General features: G+C 38.3%; 2 protein-coding genes across 3 annotated transcripts in view; one reads left to right on the top strand and one right to left on the bottom strand.

The window, feature by feature from the left end:
* LOC138039098 (ubiquilin-1-like) overlaps nucleotides 1–7,018 on the bottom strand; it is a 28,806-nt gene extending 21,788 nt beyond the window's left edge. The window contains exons 1-5 of the mRNA XM_068885271.1: nucleotides 6,903–7,018; nucleotides 6,733–6,835; nucleotides 6,585–6,634; nucleotides 1,271–1,306; nucleotides 495–659 (exon numbers count right to left, since the gene is read on the bottom strand). Coding sequence (XP_068741372.1) covers nucleotides 495–659; nucleotides 1,271–1,306; nucleotides 6,585–6,634; nucleotides 6,733–6,835; nucleotides 6,903–6,995 — 447 coding nt within the window. The 5' untranslated portion in view covers nucleotides 6,996–7,018. The remainder of the gene's footprint in view (nucleotides 1–494; nucleotides 660–1,270; nucleotides 1,307–6,584; nucleotides 6,635–6,732; nucleotides 6,836–6,902) is intronic.
* A 76-nt stretch (nucleotides 7,019–7,094) lies between these two features.
* LOC138039096 (COMM domain-containing protein 10-like) lies at nucleotides 7,095–16,780 on the top strand. 2 transcript variants are annotated; one of them, XM_068885269.1, is made up of 8 exons: nucleotides 7,095–7,152; nucleotides 9,572–9,662; nucleotides 10,425–10,535; nucleotides 10,730–10,801; nucleotides 11,994–12,077; nucleotides 14,234–14,341; nucleotides 14,442–14,504; nucleotides 15,504–16,780. In XM_068885269.1, exons 1-8 carry the CDS (start codon nucleotides 7,124–7,126, stop codon nucleotides 15,543–15,545), a joined length of 600 nt encoding a protein of 199 aa, XP_068741370.1. In that variant the 5' UTR covers nucleotides 7,095–7,123; the 3' UTR covers nucleotides 15,546–16,780. The 2 variants fall into 2 exon arrangements, with proteins under 2 accessions (XP_068741370.1, XP_068741371.1); XM_068885270.1 differs by lacking the exon at nucleotides 10,730–10,801.
* Nucleotides 16,781–16,839: the final 59 nt, after the last annotated feature.

Genomic DNA, 16,839 nt, shown 5'->3' with positions numbered 1-16,839 from the left:
CATAGGTTTCAGTCCTAAACACCTAAAGTCCTGTTTGTTTGTTATTTATTTGTTTGAGCAGGTTGAAGTTTTGGCCGCAATTCAGCTGATCTGGACCTGCTATACCCACCCACCCACCCATATACTCACAGAGGACAGCCACAACACTGGGAACTTCATCCCCTACTCTTCTCGAATAGTGTGTGGGTTCTTTAACATCCCACAGGGAACTAACGAACATGAAAGATATTTGTGAGACGGGGCCTATGGTTTATACATAGTCCTTATCCGAGAAGACTTGAAAGTCTAACCATTTGCGGATGTAATTACAAAGGCAGCACTTTCTCCTCAGTTATTTAAAGACCCTGAGTGTTGGTCCGGCCGGAGTCAAACTCATGACCTCCCGCATGGCAGCCCGGTGCTCAACCAACTGAGCCACCGGTGCTCGGTATAGCAACAGCAAGTCCTGAGAGCTTGACAAAAAAGTTTATGACTTGTTTTATTAGAAAGCAAACCTGTTGGGACATTTGTTGTAGGTTTCCAGAGTTTCCAAACATGCCAAGACCACCAAGTGCATCCAAATTCCCTGACCCTGACCCTGACCCTGACCCTGAACTCTGTGGGGTTGAATTTGACTGAGGCTGTGGGGTGCTTGAAGTTGAGGAACTACTTGTGGTAGACTAAAAGGAACACAAAACAATAACACAAGTTACTGAGAAGAGAATATGGACCAAGGGTGTTCCTGACATAAGACACTATGTAACATTCATTTGCTACACACTGGATCAACATCTAATGTGTACGACAAAATCTAAAGAAAGATAAATTAATGTGTAAAGTGTATTTTCACTCTATAATGTTCCACAGCAACGTGTACAAGAATTTCCTTGTAAAAAGTAAATGTACATGTATTTACCCCCTCCAACCAACTTATCAAACAATTCAATCTTCTTTCTCTTTCCAGGTCCCGCAGGCTTGAAGGGTGGAGTGAACTTACAACCCCTGTTCTTAAAATCCACTGAAGGCTTCTAGTACTAAATATCTGCTACATGATAATACATTATATAATTATATCAACAATAATGCAAGGTCTTTATTACTTTCCATTTTCCTGCTCTGGCCATAGTGATCATGATTATAAACCAATAATTATCTCAATATTTGTACCTTTCATCCATTTAATTAGACTTTTTCAGCCACAATTAATTTTGTTTGATCAGACATGCTAGCATTTCTTGAAGCCTTGCATTACTAAAAATAAAATTACACAAATGATGGCAGAAGCACTTGCCTGATGAGTGGCATGTTGGGCTGCCTGTTGTTGGGCCTGCAAACACAACTCTCAATTCAGTTGACAAGGCTACATGTGATGACATAATGTTCTCATAGCATTCAATTTGGGCATTAAGCATTAACCAAGATCTGAGAAATAAGCATATTATGCTTCACAAAAAGGAGACAGTTTTCTAAACACAAGTACTATAGAACATCATAAACGTTATTCTCTTACCATAAACATTAACACAAATGACTAACGATAAGAGACAAAGCAAAATTAATTCAGAATCACGCAAGAAGCTACATTTATTTAAAGTGCCCCTGTGACCAAAATATCAATTCTTATTTTTCTTTGGATTTCAAAATTATGTTGACTAAACACTAAACGACCAAAATTTTAAGCCCTCATTTGAAAAAGACATCGTTTACTTTAACTGAAATTTCCCTATTTAATGGTCCACCATTACTAACTTTAAGTTCTTGAAAGAGTTGGACCGAGGAGAATTTAATGACGTCACAGGTTCTCTAGTTTAAGAATACAATGCGTGTGTTGGCCCCCCAGAATTAATATGCAGCATGGGAGTTTTGGGCTTTTTAAAACCTTTAACTCACATTTTGCATAATTTTATAATTACATGTATAATAAGCTGCAATCACATGCTGAAATTTTAAGCTAGTGAGCCTTTAACATCACTTTTCCCTGGATCCAACCCACTGAGGTTAAATTGGTCAGTTCTGAACATGAGTAATGGCAGACTGTGAAATATAAAACTTACATTCAAAGTAATATAAATGGCCTTTGGATAAAAAATCAAAGATCAAAATTTTGCCAGTAAGTGTTACATGTAGGCAAACACACTTTCAAAATCTGATGAAACAAGACACTATTTCAAACAAAGAAATAGTGTTTCGTTTCTGGAATGGTAAGGGCAGGAGAAAAGATAAAATACCGGTACAGTAGTGTGGGTCACTCAGTCTGTCAAACAGACTGTATTTATTATTTCACTTCGTCTGTTGCAACTCTTGAGAAATAAAGATAGAAATGTGGACGCAAACTCTCTAAACGGTGAGAAGCCTGCCAAGGAATATCAACCATAAAAGAGAAGAACAGATACTTGTTTATGCGCACAATACATTGAAGTCTACAAATAGCTGTTTTACCTTCAAATGCCATAATTATTGCATAACATTTCAAATTCTGTTTTCCACGAATCTTCCATTACTGGTACTAGCTTTAAAATAACTGGTTCCTGGTTAACCCAATTTATTAATATGACTCACCAGTGCGAAGATTATACATCACTCATTAACACCAAGAGAGATAGCTTTGAATTTTTCAACAATATATTGCTTTAATCTAACCCAAAATCATTCAGATAGTCAAACCTTCGTGTTTATGACCCATTTCCTTCGCTTTTTGTTTGTCAGTATTATGATTTGCGATACTTCAGCTTCATATTTTCAAAAGTTTGTTTTTGCATCTCATAAATGTTTAGTTTTCAATTACAAGTACTGTTTTGATTGGCCACTCTATCTCACTGTGCAAATAGTTCACCCTGAAGTCAAAATAGATACGTTTCGTTTCTTAGGAAATGAAACAAAAAAGGAAGTGTTTTCTTAATCACAGGGGCACTTTAAGCATTAGAAGACTCAAGCGAAAACACAAGAGGGGTTATCAGACTTCAACTGTGTCTTGGGTTTGCATAACTTTCAAGAATTCTCTAAGCCCCCAAGTGTAAATCAGGCTATGAAAAAATTTTCTAATTATGTTTTAAAATAACTTCCTCTGGGATAAGCAGAAAGCATGATGTAACAAGCATGTTTACACACTCTCATTCAAATATATGCCATTATTATATGGCTACAATAGTATGTGCGCTCTGATTGGCTGCTGAGCAAGCAAGATTTTCTTGTAATGACCGGGCACTATGAAAATTTTTCTTGGCTTGACATCTCTTCTGAGTTGAGAATAAAAGCTACGAGCATGTGGGCGAAAACAACAAAAAAATATGGACAAAGTACAACTATATTTTCAATAACTGAAAGCAAAACTAGCATACAGATACTTCTTTAGTATGAGCGACAAAGATAGCCACAGCGAGAGCGAGTTTTATTATCAAAAGGACAAAGAACAAACTGAGCAAAAAAAGGCCATATAATTAATAACTTACCGGTACTAACCTCATCTTTTTGGTCTTTACAGGGAAATCTCAGACTTCGGCCTTAATGTATTGACCTCGCTATTGCTCGGTCAATACATCAAGGCCTTGGTCTGAGACTTCCCTGTAATGACCTCACTCTCGGTTAAAAAGTGGTATGTATTATGATAATTACTATTAATCAATGAGAGTGTGCATACTCTCTGAGATACTTTATAAAAAGAAATAATTTTATTGTTTTATACCCAAATTGGCCAAAAGGTAACCCCTTGAGGATAAGCCAGTAAAAAAAGAATATGGTCATCAGGCTGTTGCCTTGATTTGTCACATTTCTTTTTTAACATGGATAACCTTTGAGAAATAATTATTGCTCAAAATTTGGAAGTATTAAGCTTACAATAATAATTAATGGGGAAGTAAGAAACTGACGAGCTAGCTGGAGCCATAATAATAATATTTATGTGTACATTGCTTCCAATTGAAGGTCTGGAAGCAAAAACCTAGTATGTGACAATTTTCGGCCGATTTCAAGTGTTCCTCAAAACTAGCCAAAAATTTTGCAACTTGACTGGAAATGAACTTACCGTAATAACACTGCCCTGGTATCATTTTTATCCGATTTGAGCTTTATTTTTGATAAATAAGCTACGCAAAAATACTATTGGCTTTGCATTTGAGAACAATGGAATCAGCGAAGCGACACTTACCGTTCATTGTTCGATTTAAATTTAATAGCATAAGGTAATGCGACTACCTGCGTTGGTTGCTCAACCAAATGATGGGCACAGCGAAGTACACAACCAGTCGGTAGTTCGAGCGACCGGTCAGACTTATTATTATTTTTTGGTTCGCACAGGGCTTTTTTTAAAAAATATTTTTTCTTGATTTTCACCACGATTTTATCGATCTTTGAGAGATTCACATTACATGAGATGTGCGTGAAAAATAAAATAAATAACTCTGATCTGTGGCTGCAACCACTGACCTTCGTGCACTTCCCTATGCAGTTGAGCTACTGACACACGCAGATATATTAGTTTATGCTATTAAAATTAAATTGAACAATGAAAGGTAAGCGTCGCTTCCCTGATTCCATTGTTTTCAAACGTGAAGCCAACAGTATTTTTGCATAGCTTATTTCTCCAAAATAAAGCTCAAATTTAGGGGTGACTATTTCACCCATTTTGACTATCGCGATAGTATTGCGATTGTGACCTTTTAGTGTGACAATTAGTATTTCATTGAGATAAAAAGATATGTGTGATATAAATGCCCCATTCCATCTTCCCTGAACAATGCAAGTTATACAAAATTGAGAAAAAAATAAAAATCCACTGATTTTCTGCACTTTTATTATGTAAATTGAACATAATAGTATGTCACAGAAATGCCTATCAACAGCTCACTTCAGTCTTATTAACTTGAACTGTCAACAGCCATTAAAGCAAAGTACTGTAACGCATTTTTGGACACAACTTGCATGCCACTCTTGTTTTATCCACAGGGCTGTCATTTTCTTTAAAAAACCAAAGTGGTTCCATACGCTGGACAAGTTTCGCTTTCTTGTTTGGAACAATTTCAAAAGATTCTTCACAGGCCATGTTTAGCTTTTGAGAAAAAGCCATAGAGCAACTGGATCAGATGTCGCAATGCTTCCTAGAGGGCGGACAGCAAAATGTTTTGCCTCCATTTTGAATGCGGACAAGAGCCTGGAGGCGAATTTAGAAAACAAACATGCCGGGCCATGTCAGGGAGGATTGTTTTGGCATAAAATTGTCCCTTATACTTGGAATAATGAACAGGACAGACAGACGAAAAGAAAAGAGGAATTTCTTAATTCAAGGAAGACGCTTCAGGAGATCATTTAAAAACTGTTGTAACTATCGATATTTTACGAAACTATCACCATTATTATCAATTATAGTTACACTTGGTATTGATGTATTGCTATCGGAATCGCGATGCATTGATAGTTCGATGTATCGTTACACCCCTAAAGTCAAACCAGATTAAAAAATACCGGGGCAATGTGCTTAAGTTCATTTCCAGTCAACTTGCAAAATTTGGCTAGTTTTGAGCCAAACTAAAAAGCCACTGCCATTGCTACAAAAGAGTACCTGGCTTTTTCACATTCTAATACCACTGTGTATAAACTTCCATGATTTTTCAATCTATTGTTGTTACAAATGTACATAATTCTGTACAATTACAATACAATACATACTTAGTTGACCGCTCCCCATAAGGGCTTTTCAGGGCCAATGAAACACAACCAAATGACGGAACAGAATAACAATAACAATAACTGTTAAGAATCCCAACTGGCCGGAGGCAAACCAGTTGGCTATCCACAAGTGCAGCTGCGAAGTTGAACCAGGGACTACCAAGGATCAAATCCAACCAGTGGTCAGAATGTGTCTTGAACCCGGGATCCCCGGATTTCAAGGCAAGCGCCCTAACCACTAAACACTTGCCTCCTCCTACAATACATATCATAATTGCTACTTTTGATGTTATAAGGATTGGTACTTGGCAGAGCGTGGCTGCGTGGAACCAAAAAGAACACAAAACTAATAAGACAAGTGCTACCACACAGCCCCACTTCAACCACATTTGTTATGGAAAATGTGATGGAAAAAGGGCTGGAAAAAGGGCTGGAAAACTGGCCGATGGTGCAGACTCTTGTATAAATAGGTACAACTACTACAAGTCATTACAATGGCACAACAAAAACTGTTAGCCATGAACACAGCTGTATTATGTTAAATTGAGGACAAGTACAAAAGTGAGATTATCTCATCCTCATTTAATATTGTTTACAACAACAGGAGGAGTCGCACTTAAAAAATAAGGTTGATGAAAGTAGCTCAAAACATGCGTGGATGATCCAAGCAAACTCTTCAGTTGGAAATGTTCTAAATGAAAAAGAGAATACTGCCACAGCTATTGACCTGCCTCTACATGTATTGAAATGAAATGCTTCTTCCCTCTAAGAAGAATGATAATTATTTTGTATCATACATTTATACACTGTAGGGTTAAAATTTTCAACAAAGAATCCAAAAATGTCACATGCATTTAATCTATTAGCTTTATTACATAATGAGAAGATATAAAGTGCTTAGTCACAAGACAACGACATGATTTAAGTAAACAACTGCGACTAACCCTGTTGTCAGACTTGATAACAAGGTGAACAGTGAGACCATCTTTGATCGCTGGAATTCAATCACAGAAAAACAGTTAAAGCGTTCCCGGGGGTGCATATATCTAAAAAGGCAATATAACTCACAAAAAGTGCGATCACGGGACTTACAGTAAGATTCAAGCGTCTCTGCATCTTTTAAAATTCGTCCGGCAAATATCAAACACAACTGTGGCACCGGCGCGTTGAACTTTGAAGAAACTAGTTGTTTGAACTGAAACCAAAAGATTCATTTTAAAAACCACATACTCGTTTCTTCCCCTCTTTTAATAACAACATACCTCTAGTATTGTTGCAGTTGATTCTGTCTGTATAGTCTCCTTGTTCTTTGAGGTTTTCACCACGACATTTATCTTGGGATTCTCTTCGTCCATGATGAACAGTTTTTTAACACGCAATTCTTGTCCAGTTTCCAAAACGTCCTGAAAAACGAGAGAAGGACTGAAACGAGAGACTCGACCCAACTCGACTCACCCAACTCTACTCGACCCAATAAATCAAGATGGCGCTCATGTTTCAAGCCACTTCCAGGTACTGTGGGGTCAATAATATTTATTAAATATTGTATACGAATATGTAGAGCAGTGACTACAAATGTTGTTTACATATACGCGCTAGCACCTGCTGAATACCCTACTACGTTTGTTAGCATTCGGTTGTGTTCTCTAAAGAACGAGTCACAAAAACAATGTACAAATAAGTGGCAGGGTACAGCGGTGTACGGGCTTTCAGTACCAGATGTATTAGATATCCCAGCTCAGTGCTGAGACTATCCACCAGTTATGATCTGCAACATTAAGGCAACATTAGGCAACATTAAGCACTTAATGACTGGCCCCAAGGGAAACAGTGAGTTTTGTTTCCCCGAGACCCTCAACGTTCCCCGAGGCGAAGCCGAGGAAAACATTGAGGTCGAGGGGAAACAAAACTCACTGTTTCCCGAGGGGCCAGACATTAAGTGTTTTGTTATACCTCCCAACTCAAAATAGAACAATACACAGATAAAAATTATTTGCTTGACGTCGGCTGGCGTACAGATTTGCCACCGTCTCAAAGGTGCACGACCTGATCACCTGTGAGTCGAAAGTTCAAGTTGTTGTTGCCCTAGGGCGTCATGAAGTTTTGACCAATGACACGTGACACGTTTTCCTCCAATCAGAAAGCGTATTTGAGTTGGGAGGTATAACGATATTTTTTATCAGCTACTAATTAGATGGAGATAGCCATAGGTGGTTTGCAACCTATGTCTGGAGATAAAGCAAAAAAAAGTAAAGTGGTGCATTTATATAGCGCCCTTATCACAACGTCTCAAAGGCGCTTTACAATGATCAATTTATCCCCAGCGGACTGGAAGCATATACAGGTGCAAATTGCAGCCTCTTCTAAGCAGTCCATGCATGCTGGTACTCATTTTACCGACCTCGGAAGGATAGAAAGCTGAGTGAACTTAAGCGGGAAAGAAGGTCGCCAAATATTCCAATCTCGGCAAAACCGGGAATGGAACCCGGGATCTCAGGGTTGGAAGGCAGAGATCTTACCACTGCGCCAACCCCTCCGCTGTACATCTACATTAAATAAAATATAAAAGTGTAATGATCAAATGCTGGTGGGTGAACAAAAGGAGCCAATGAGAGGTGTATTGATTTCATCCACTGGCATGTTGGTGATGATATAACATGAGAAATGTGGCCTTATCCACCTTACAACATAGGATACGCAGACATCATTTCTGCGCAGGACAGCAGTAGAAGCCTATCTACGCCATTTACCTCTCATTATAGTGTAACTGACATAGGACATAACGTATGTGTCCCCTTATACCTTGATTCATGCCCTACATACCCATAAACAACCCTATAATTATACCCCTGTCTTGAGCTCCTTTCTGCCACATAAGCCCTAAACAGTTGACATCCCTCCAGTCCCTTTGGAGTAACACTATTATGGAGTATATATGGAGTAGCGCTATTAATAATAACTATCCCTGAAGCCTGTCTTTGTTAAGTTAGCCTGTATAGCTGGTGGCTCATTTATAGATTCCTGCTCATTGATTTAGTTTTATCCTGAAATGATTTCAATGTTTCCTCACTTGGATGGAATACTCATAACCTATAAGGTGCTCAATAATTAGGCACCTTTGTACATATGTGATCTTCTTACATCATACAGGCCATCATGTCAACTATGCTTGTCATCCAAACATATTCTTTTTATGCTGTCTTTTAATTTAAAAACATATGGCACAAGATCCTTCTTTGTGACAGCCCCAACACTATGGATTATGCTCTTCCTTTAATATCATAATTATCAGTATTTCGTTTTGAAAAAGCCTTTTTATGATTACTTTGTTTTAGATGTTTAGGATATTGGTGCTATATAAACCTTTTATTATTATTATTATTATTATTATTATTATTATTATATTATTATTATTAAAAGCTGTCAAAGTAGTCAAATAATAGTTATACAAGTGAAAAGGTGGAAACAAAGGCAACCAATCCAGGCAATTGGGTTTTCCTTTCCCCTGCTGCAGCCTTCTCGCGCCGCTAAAAATCTGTCACACTCCAAAATGAACCACCACCTGTGCAGGCTATTGTTAAGTCAGAAATAAGATCATTGTACTGGTGTAAAATGATGGGGTTCTCAGTATTTACAACATCTGAAGTCCTTTTGATCTCAACTTGTGGATTTTTCCATTGTGTGAGTGAAACAGAATTTGAATTCCTTGTCAGAAGTGGTCTGTCAGGTAGTCACAGCATACAGAGCTCTGTAGCTCCTTCTGCTCACTTGTCCTCCCAAACAAATAAATCACTGACACCAGCCTTGGGTACACTTTAATTTATCTGTTAATCATGGCTTTTCTATTCATGTTAAAAGGTAAAGTACATGAACAGTGAGTCATGAATCTGAAATGTTCACTGCTTCTTCTTGTACACACATATTTTTACAGGTTGAAGAGAGCAGTTCAACTGATAAACAGTTTAGAGAAAGCGAAGTTTCCCCTTTTACTGAGTAGGATTATTCAAAAGCTGCATTTAAGGGTATGCAATAATATGAGAAGTTAACTAGTTTTCCTTTTGTAACTTCCTTCTGGTATTCGCAAATAGTCTAGGGAGCCACCTTAACCCATTCACACCTCAAATGCTCTAGGACCCCCCCCCCCCCCAAATTGACGAGTAAAATCATCTAGCGTTAGACAGAGTAAAATCCATAAAGTGTAATGCTCAGGGGTCAATGGGTTAAGTCACCATTGAAAACTAAAATTCCAAACTTGTTATGTTTTTGTACATTAACTTGTCAATCCTTGATTGGAGGGTATGTGCCATAACAGCAAAGTATTAATGAAGTAATTGGCAAAACTGGCGATTGGCAAGTGGTAATCATGGCAACCTAACCAAAGTTTATCCATGGCACCTGTTGTACTGTCTTTACAGTGGAAAAAACATATCGCGGTACTTATTAAAGTACCATTTCTTGCCTTCAGGAGAGCTTGGGTGGGGAAAAAGGGAAAAGAAAAAGGCTGGCAAATCCCAAACAAAGACACGCATGAGTGCAAACAACTGTACACAGTAACAGCGCATGTGCAATGTCAATAACAGCTAGCTGACCAGAAGTCCTTTCCAAGTTAAATTTGCTTATAAATAACCACATTTTAATGTAGCTCAATGAAGACTTGAGGCAAGGTTGTTTAAGGCAAAGAAGGAAGAAACAACTGTAATATATATGTGCTGATTTAACTTGTATCGAATATCTGATTTGGCAGACTCATTCCTCACATAAAATTATTCCTTTTTTTTTTAAAGGATGACAGAGCATTTTCAGAAGAAGAAGAGGAAAAGCTTCAAATAGCTCTGGGACTTGAGTCTGACGATCTTCACATTGTTTTAGAGACTTGTGCATTTATCCTTGAGCAGGTGATCCCCTGTTAAGATACTTTGGTTGTAGAAATGTACAAGTTCAGGCAAGTTATGCAGTCTCAATGGAGAAGCATTCCTTTAAAAGTTCTCTTGGTTGAAGGGGACCTTTCTGAATAATTATATTCAAGCTTGCTCCTGAATTTTACAAAATTTTCAATCGTTTTGCAATATTTTGACTCTCCTATCCACAGGCTGCTTATCACAATGCCAAGCCACAGGTCCTAGAGCAACAGCTACAGAATATTGAATTAGCTGATGAAAAGGTATTTACAGTCAAACCTGTATGAAGCGGCCCTGTGCGGTCACCCTCTATTAACTGGTTACCTGTCTCTGACTACCGTAATGCATGTTTCCATGCATGTAATTAGTGCCTACAGGCTGCTTGTTTTTAGCTTCGTATATTTTTTATTTTTCAAAATCTCTTCCACGGTTGATACATCAGCAAGAAGGCTATTACTGTCTGGAGTATAGTCAAGGATCATCAGGATATGTTCCTCTACTCCAGGAATGTTTTTCTTTTGCTAAAATTCTGGTGGAAATGTACTGTGCCTGGAACCCACACTTCATGCCATATTTTATGGCAATGGATAAGACTGGTCCCTCCTTCTGGCTGGAATACTATCAAGGGTCTTGGACTGGCCAGACCTACCAGAGGAAACCAAGGAGGGCGTAATGCCTCCAACTGTTATCAAATTAAGCCAATACAAGCACTTAATTGTTGATTCTGATGTTCACATTTTGGCTTTAACTGAGATTTGGTTGTCAATTGAATCAGACAAATACATTATACGCAAGGTTTGTCCTACTGGCTATGAATTTTTTCATGTGAGTAGAGGGTCTAGAGGAGGTGGCGTTGGTTTATTATACAAGAAGGTGATTCGCTTTCAAAAGCAGTCTTGTATTAAAGCCAAATTTAAGTTGTTTGAGTTCATGGATTTATTGGTGAAACAAGGTTCTTCCAGTCTGCAGAATTTCTGGAAAAAATAGCCTGGGCCATGCCCAGATTCGACTCCTTTAGGGGTTTAATTTAAAATTCCCGACGAGCATCCTCCCCTTTTTATATGGGAGCAACCCCCCCTGGGTAATAATGTTGAACATATATATTAATAATAATGATAATTTTTTTTTAATATTAATAATCAACAACTTTATTCACAATTTTCAGCTTCCTACCTACTTAAATGTACAAAAACAATAATCATTCTTGATTGTTCAAATTCTCTCGCACTGCGCAAATTTAATACTTATACTAAATAATAATAATTATCACAAAACACTATAATAATGATAATAATAATAATGATAATAATAATAATAACAATAATGACAATATTATTATAATTATTATTATTATTATTATTATTATCTATGACAACGTTATGGTGATCTCTTTGCAAAAGTCAAGGTGACATAGTGAAGTAGTTAATTATTGTGTTGTTCAATTTTTTTGCATAGATTCAAGCCCTTGTGGAACTTTGGACTTCAAATGGAAAGCCAGTTGTGGAGAAATTGAAACAACGAAGCCTCGCTCCAAAGCAGGTAGGAAGCACTTGTCTAATCCAATAAAGATTTTTAGTTGGTGATGATGGAATTCAATTATCCAGCACATCAGCAATGAATGAAGCAAGGAAATTGTTCCTTAGTGTAATTCACTTGCATGATTTCTGTTTGCCAGGGCTGTCATGAAGGCCATGAAGAAAGCGAGGCAATTTCTCTTACATGTAAACATTTCCAGCTTTAAATAGTTTCTTTCAGAAAGTGTGCAGATCACCAAGTTCTTAATGCAAATCCAGAGATTCACCAAACCAAACCAAAGGATTGCCATATCATTTATTGTTCCCTTTATTTGAAATCCCCAGTATTATAGTACAGTAATTAAGAATTGTTACCAAAAAACCCTCTCTCTTTTACAGGGGAATGTACAACATAGCCTATTTTTGTATTAGTGCTCGAGCCTACTTGGCTTTAGTCAGTTTAGTGCTCTCTTCCCATTAAAATAAAGGTTGATGTCTCAAGTGACCCTGTGTCTAATATAAATAAAAGAGAATCACTGTGTTGAATGAAGCTTATACAGCTGAATAGACCACCCTTCTACTACTTGGGATACTCAAAATTGGATCAAATTAATTAAAGCAGATCTAATGAAGTGCTTGTTTTTATGGTAGTGCAGTGCACGCTATGTCACCGGGTTGTAAGAGTGAGTGAGTGAGTGAGTGAGTGAGTCCATGGTGGCAAATAGGCGCGCAGCGAAAATAAACAGGTTTCTTGGAAGCGTGCTTGAATTTCAACAAATGAGCCCCAAAATTGGGAAGAATTTGTGACGCTGATGAATAACAAAGCAGCTTCTGTTTCCAAAACGATGGAATTACCTGGTGATAAGTAACCTTGTCTAAGAGAGTGAATTTTTGAGTTTCCGGAAACAATGGTCAACCTTGAGAGTTCGATGATTGTGATCTTTGTGTTGAATTTGCACATTTTTTGTTGAACTTTATTACACTTGAGAGAAAAAAAAAAGAAAAACAAACTAACAAAAACGAAACCCTGGTGTTTTGCCGTCATTTTGTCACCAATTTATCCTTTGTTTCTTGAGTTGGTAGTAACACACAAGGTAACTTGATCACAGGCGGCCGCTGAAATCGATGTCACTTTAGATTTTTGCAATTTACTTGTGCAGCCGAAAGTAGTGGCATCCTCATCTCGAAGAGGGGATGGTTAGCGCTGGGGATTTTGGCAGGATCTTGTATGACTGTGTAGCCTGATCCTGGAGTGGCAGTCTCTGTTGCAGGTGGCGCAGAAGTGCCTTGTGGAATCGCGCACAGAGGCTGCGCGTTCTTTCCTTGCCGCTCTCTTGCATGTAGCCTGGACTCTAGCGTTTGCTTCCGCCTTTGAAACCCCCAATTTGACACTTTGCCGCCATGTATTTCAGTGTTTGGCGATGTCCTCCCAGGAACTGGTGTCGATTAGTGCAGATCGCAAGTCTCGCTTGATGACGTCCTTTTAGCACAGCAGCGGTTGACCCACAGGACAGACGCCCTCCCGCAGTTCTTGGCAGGCTCCATGCGATGTGCATGGCCGAGCCATCGAAGGCGTCGTTTAAATGAGCAGTGATGGCATGCTCAGTGAGCCAGCGCGCTCCAAGATCTCGGTGTTGAGGACTCTCTCCTGCCACCTGATGTGCAGCAGGTGCCGAAGGCAGCGGAGGTGGACTCCGTTGAGTCGCCGCTCTTGTCCGGCATAGGTCGTCCACGACTCGCTGCCATAAAGGAGAGTCGACAGGACACAAGCTTGGTAGACACAAATCTTGGTCCTTTTGCTCAACAGGTCATTGCCCCACACTCGCTTGTTGAGTTTGGCCATGACAGCAGCTGCTTTGGCGATCCTGCAGCTGATCTCAGCATCGAACGAAGTCGAGCTTGGACATGGTGGAAGGGTAGTGCAATCACTTGCGTGACAACTCAGCTCCTGTTCAGCTTCCTTGTTGTTGTAGTTTTTTTGTTTAGCTTCCTTGTGTGGATATCCAAACTTTTAGCAGCAAAATAATAACGTCAAGAAAACATTTTTCATTGAATTCACATGGGAAGGTTCACGAGTAATTATTAGTAATCTCCAAAGGGGAATTTGTTCACTTTTTTAGTAGTTGCACGAAATTGTTGTCTTTATATCGTGTTCTCTTTTTTTTCTTTATTTTTATACAGCTTCAAGCGGTCAATTGGAGATTGAACCTACAGATGGCTCAGAGTAATATGGCAAAGATGAAACTACCAAATGCTTTGTTTGAGCTAAGGGTTTCCTCAGGAAGCCAGGTAATATGGGTTTGCCCCAACACAGCTGTAGAATGAACTCTTGAACATGTTGCTTTGAATTTACATCTTTCGCAAATCTCAGCCTTCCTTTTGATGGCAGGGTGTCAAGGACAACATTTATCTGGAATTTACTCATGAAGAACTTTACTCCTTTTATAATCAGGTAACTGCTTTTTGTAACTTCTGGAAAGGGTGAATAAATTAGTGAGTTATACAGGAACCTGTGATGATTTGTGGCAACCACAGTTTTAGCTTATTCTTTTAGCATGGTACAGTTGGTTATTGCCACTTTGACTTTAAACGTTATTAATTAAAACTAGCCTAGCCAACTTTTTTTGTCATGTAAACGGTTCCCTGCATTTTCTAAGGAAATGCAGGAAAAGCGTCCAGGGTAGCTCTGGTAGCTTGTGACCCTTCTAACCGGGACAACCATATAAACAGGGCCTTATATTCATTAAGAATTTCCCCCATTTCACTCTTCGCTGTTTTTTCATGTACATCCACATTCATAACTTGCTAGATCCTGAATAAGGGCATTTTGCAAGTGTCATACAAATAAATAAATAAATAAATAAATAAATAAACATAATGAAAAAAAAAACCAGTATAAAAATAATGAAACTCAGTTTACTCCTTCATTAGGGCGGAGCCCAGAGCTCTAGAGCTCTTTTGAAATAGTGAATTGAGTTCGATTGTGTATTGTCCACGTGTATTTACTGTTCCAATCTTTAATCGCTCTCATCCAAAAGCTGAACTTGTATGCATCACATGTTGCTTGGAGTGGAATAAACTTGAGTGTATGGAAGTGGCCTGGTGTTCCATCACTTCTAGAATCTGGTTTAGCATCCGCATGGTAAACATAGAACTTTATTTTCACAAGTTTTAAGCTGAATAGCGTGTGGGGTCGTGCACAAATGAAATCAAATAAAACTAATCCACATCAAGTCATATTAGTTTTTTGAGGAAAATATCCGGAGAAAAACCTCTCAGAGCAGAGTTAATTGATGGGCATGCAATGAATACGCAACACAGCACTTAGAGGGATGGAAATTCATTTGCCAAATTTGAAACCAAGCTACGAGTTGGTCCAGGTCACTCTGTAAACTTAGTGCATCAGCTTAGCTTTGTGAGAGATCTGATCAATGTTGTTTTTCTGTTTCAGTTGGAAACAATTCAGAGTCAGCTTGATTCCCTCCGCAGTTAGCAGCACTTTTCAGTTGTTGGTTGGAAGTGGATTTCTGCTGTGGGTTGTTTTTGGGGTGTTGTTCTGCTTTAAACTCAGTGTCGTGGCAAAGTCTTCGAGACTTTCAAGAGAATTACCAATAATACAAGCAGTTTTAAAAGAAAGAAACCCAGTGCCTTTTCAGGCGGGAAATCTTAACATTAAATAGTTTCTTTGGCTTAAGGCAGCTTGAAAATCTAAGTTTTAGTCCAAACCAAATGTTTACTGTCCGATCACTAAATGTGCTCAATCATTGAACATGTTTGCGGACAAACATCAGTGGACGCTTTATCTTACTTGATCCTCAATATGGACATTCAGTTCGTTTCTCAGAAAACTGGCGAAAAAACATTTTGATACGCTTCTCATGCTACATCAACCTGGCAAAAAAAAATTAGCCGGTATAAAAAATACCATAATACTCTTTGTTTGTCCCTCCCAAATTTTGCATAAGCATTGTTTCCAGTTTCTCTTTGGACCATTATAAGTCCCAAGAGAAAATAATTGCAAAATCAAAGAGTATTATGGTAATTTTTATACTGGCTAATTCTTAGTACATAATACCAAGACAAGAGAAGAGGCCAGAATCCTTTGCTTCCTAAGCGACTGTCGAACGCACTTCATTAATGTGAGATTACTACTCGTTTTAGCATACGTTTAGAGCCGTGATGTACTCAAGTTACAGTAGTTAGAACTTAATTATGATATGGAGTAAAAAATTAGTATGAAAGAGATGAATTTAGGAATAGCATTTTACCACAATCTTGAACCTTGTTCTGAACATAAATAGCTTTCGTCGTATGCGAAGAAGTATGTAGCACGGTATCCCAGAGTCGAATTCCCTTAATGATATCGATTTTCGATGTATAACTTTAACTGAAACTTTCAATAGATTACCAAACTGGTGCGGTAAAAGCCACTGATAGGTAGATTTTAAAGATGATGGGGGCTTATGGCATTACTTACGTTGTATTTATCTACAGTTAAGATTTCCAAAAAACGAAGCAAGCGCGTGTCAACCACAAAAACTATCATCTACGGATTGTTTCCCTTCTACTGTAGTTTCCCCTTTGCGTTTCAAAAGCTCTTTCGCAAGACACTAAACGGCTTATGAAAGATCGGGATATTGATGAATAGGAAGGTACATTGTGGTGTCTTAGTTATAAATTAAATACATTATTTTGGAAAATAAAGTGAGCAGATATTGGAAAACTCTATGCAAAGTTTTAAAAATTTCTCTGGAGCAGGCTCAGAGCCCACTTCACAATTGGAAGCT

The sequence above is a fragment of the Montipora capricornis genome, chromosome 2, assembly GCF_036669925.1.
Source record: "Montipora capricornis isolate CH-2021 chromosome 2, ASM3666992v2, whole genome shotgun sequence".
Lineage (NCBI taxonomy): Eukaryota > Metazoa > Cnidaria > Anthozoa > Scleractinia > Acroporidae > Montipora > Montipora capricornis.
This window is presented reverse-complemented; position numbering and strand designations above follow the sequence as displayed.

Coding starts and splice junctions, on each gene's coding strand:
- LOC138039096 (XM_068885269.1), top strand. CDS start 7,124: ATGGCGCTCATGTTTCAAGCCACTTCCAG. Junction 7,153..9,571: donor ATGTTTCAAGCCACTTCCAG/GTACTGTGGGGT, acceptor ATATTTTTACAG/GTTGAAGAGAGCAGTTCAAC. Junction 14,505..15,503: donor TTTACTCCTTTTATAATCAG/GTAACTGCTTTT, acceptor TTTCTGTTTCAG/TTGGAAACAATTCAGAGTCA.